Raw genomic sequence first — 2,011 nt, 5'->3', positions numbered from 1 at the left:
GAAGAATTTCTCTCCTGGCAGAGTGGTGAGGCCTTGGCCCAGGCTGCCCAGGGAGGTGGGGGAGTCCCCAGCCCTGCAGGGGCTCAAAAAAATGTGTAGACATGGCAGTTTAGTGGTCATGGGAGTGTTGGGTGGGTGGTTGGACTTGCTGATCTTAGGGGTCTTTTCCAACCTCTATGACTCTATGATAACAAGGGAACAAGCCCCCGTGGCTCCCAGGCTGTGCAGTGCTGCAGCCAGGGACCAGCACAGCACAGTGTGGTGGGGGAGTCCTGCTCAGCCAGGGCAGTGCCACTGCCTGGCCTGGGTCAGGAGCAGCTTTCCTGGAGATCATCCGTGGTGACAGCTGAAGCAAAGAGGTGGGTCCAGGCTGAGCCTGGGGCTGACTCGTGCTTCTGAGAGCAGTGAGCAGTCTCTGGTGTGACCTGTGCTAACGTCCTTAGCAGTGGGTGACGTAGGGGGCTTCGTTTCTTTAAGAAGGGAATGAGGAGACTTTCAGTGCCACAAAACAGTGCATTGGTGCCTCTCACTTGTAGGAGGATGTGGCTGCTCTCTGAACATCTCTGGGTGCCTCAAAGGAGTTGTGGAGTCCTTTGGTGGACAGGCAGGATCTGCTGTAATCCCCCTCTGGACTCTTTGTTCTTTTGCCTTTCTCTCTCTTTGTTCTAAAATCTATTTTATTTTATTCACACCAGTTAGTTAAATATAGTTGCCTCTTGATGTTTCCTTTGCTATCATTATATTTTGTTTCCCCAGCTTGAATTTTCTAATATTCACCTGAATAGCCAGGGTACCCACATTGCCAGCCCTAAAAATTTCCTGCTTTCCTCTTGTGAGACAACGAGGACAAAGCTTTTAATGTGCCAAGCGGCAGTTACTTAACACACAAAAAAACCCATCCCAAAACCCCCCACCAAAACCCCCCATCATTTTATTTTGCCAGGACAGCAAGGTCTTAATCCATGCCTAAATCCTGGAACCATCACAGCTTTGTGGGCTTTGCAGCTTCATCAGGGTTCTTCATCAAGGTGTTCAGGCTTCATCCCCAGGTTCCCTGCGTGTCGGCGCGTCGGCAGCGCCGAGCGTGTGGGTCAGGAGGTGGTGGCTGCTCAGGCTCAGGGCTGTGGTTGGTTTTCTTTGACAAGAAATGGCAGGTGGGCTCGTGACTCTGGCACTGAGCGACGTGGTGTCCTCCAGAGTGAGGTGCTGGGGAAAGCAAGCACTGGCTGTTAGGGATCCACCCCGTGCTCTCTGTGGTGGGTGTGCCATGGTGCAGGGCAGGCAGGAGGGCACCGTGGTGGCCTGGGACAGTGCTGCTTCTGGCAAGGGTTGCTCGGAGCAAGCCGAGTTGAGATGGTCACGTTTCCTCACACCTTTGAGACTGCTGACTTCCAAAAATGTGCTGCTGTTCCACCTTGGCTTTTCCAGCTTGTGGGAGGAGGACCAAGGACCTGCACAGGGCCTTACCCTGAGTTCTCTGGTGGAGGTGGAGCTGGGAGCGAGCGTGGCATCCTGCAGAGGAAAGAGCCAGCCTGGCGAGTGGCAGAGGTGCATAAATACCCATGACAGGGCTCTTGCTTTCTCTTCCCAGCTGGTAGGATTGAGCGTCTCCAACGGGAAGGACCAGCTCGTGGTCTTCCACACCAAAGACAACAAGGATCTCATCGTGTGTCTCTTCAGTAAGGAGCCTTCCAACGACAGCAGGATTGGGGAGCTGGTGGGAGTCCTGGCCAGCCACTTCAAGAGGTCAGTCCTGGGGATATGGGTTGTGTGGAGAACTCAGTCGAGTGTGCCAAACCAGAACCTTCCCTGGAGTCACACTGGTGCCAGGCTTGACCTTTATTTGTGTCACTTCACTGCATTACTGGGATGATTACCAGGATACAAGAGCAACATCTTTTCCTGGCAACTTTGGAACATGGGTTTTAGCTACAAGACTTTGCTTGCCCCTTCTGCCCTCTCTGGATACGTTTGGTAGAGTGTGGCTGTTTGGGGACAGATACCACTGAAG

At 53.3% G+C, this 2,011-nt stretch overlaps 1 protein-coding gene across 1 annotated transcript in view; it reads left to right on the top strand.

The window, feature by feature from the left end:
* The window catches only part of LOC103774707 (unconventional myosin-Id-like), a gene marked incomplete at both ends in the record, with an annotated part of 42,051 nt that extends 40,305 nt beyond the window's left edge, over positions 1-1,746 (top strand). The window contains one exon of the mRNA XM_008942129.1: positions 1,592-1,746. Coding sequence (XP_008940377.1) covers positions 1,592-1,746 — 155 coding nt within the window. The remainder of the gene's footprint in view (positions 1-1,591) is intronic.
* Between the last annotated feature and the right edge of the window lie 265 nt (positions 1,747-2,011).

This window comes from Merops nubicus, unplaced genomic scaffold (genome assembly GCF_000691845.1).
Source record: "Merops nubicus isolate BGI_N331 unplaced genomic scaffold, ASM69184v1 scaffold4426, whole genome shotgun sequence".
In the NCBI taxonomy this organism is placed as follows: domain Eukaryota; kingdom Metazoa; phylum Chordata; class Aves; order Coraciiformes; family Meropidae; genus Merops; species Merops nubicus.
Note: the sequence above shows the minus strand (reverse complement) of the source record. Positions and strands in the feature narration are given on the sequence as shown.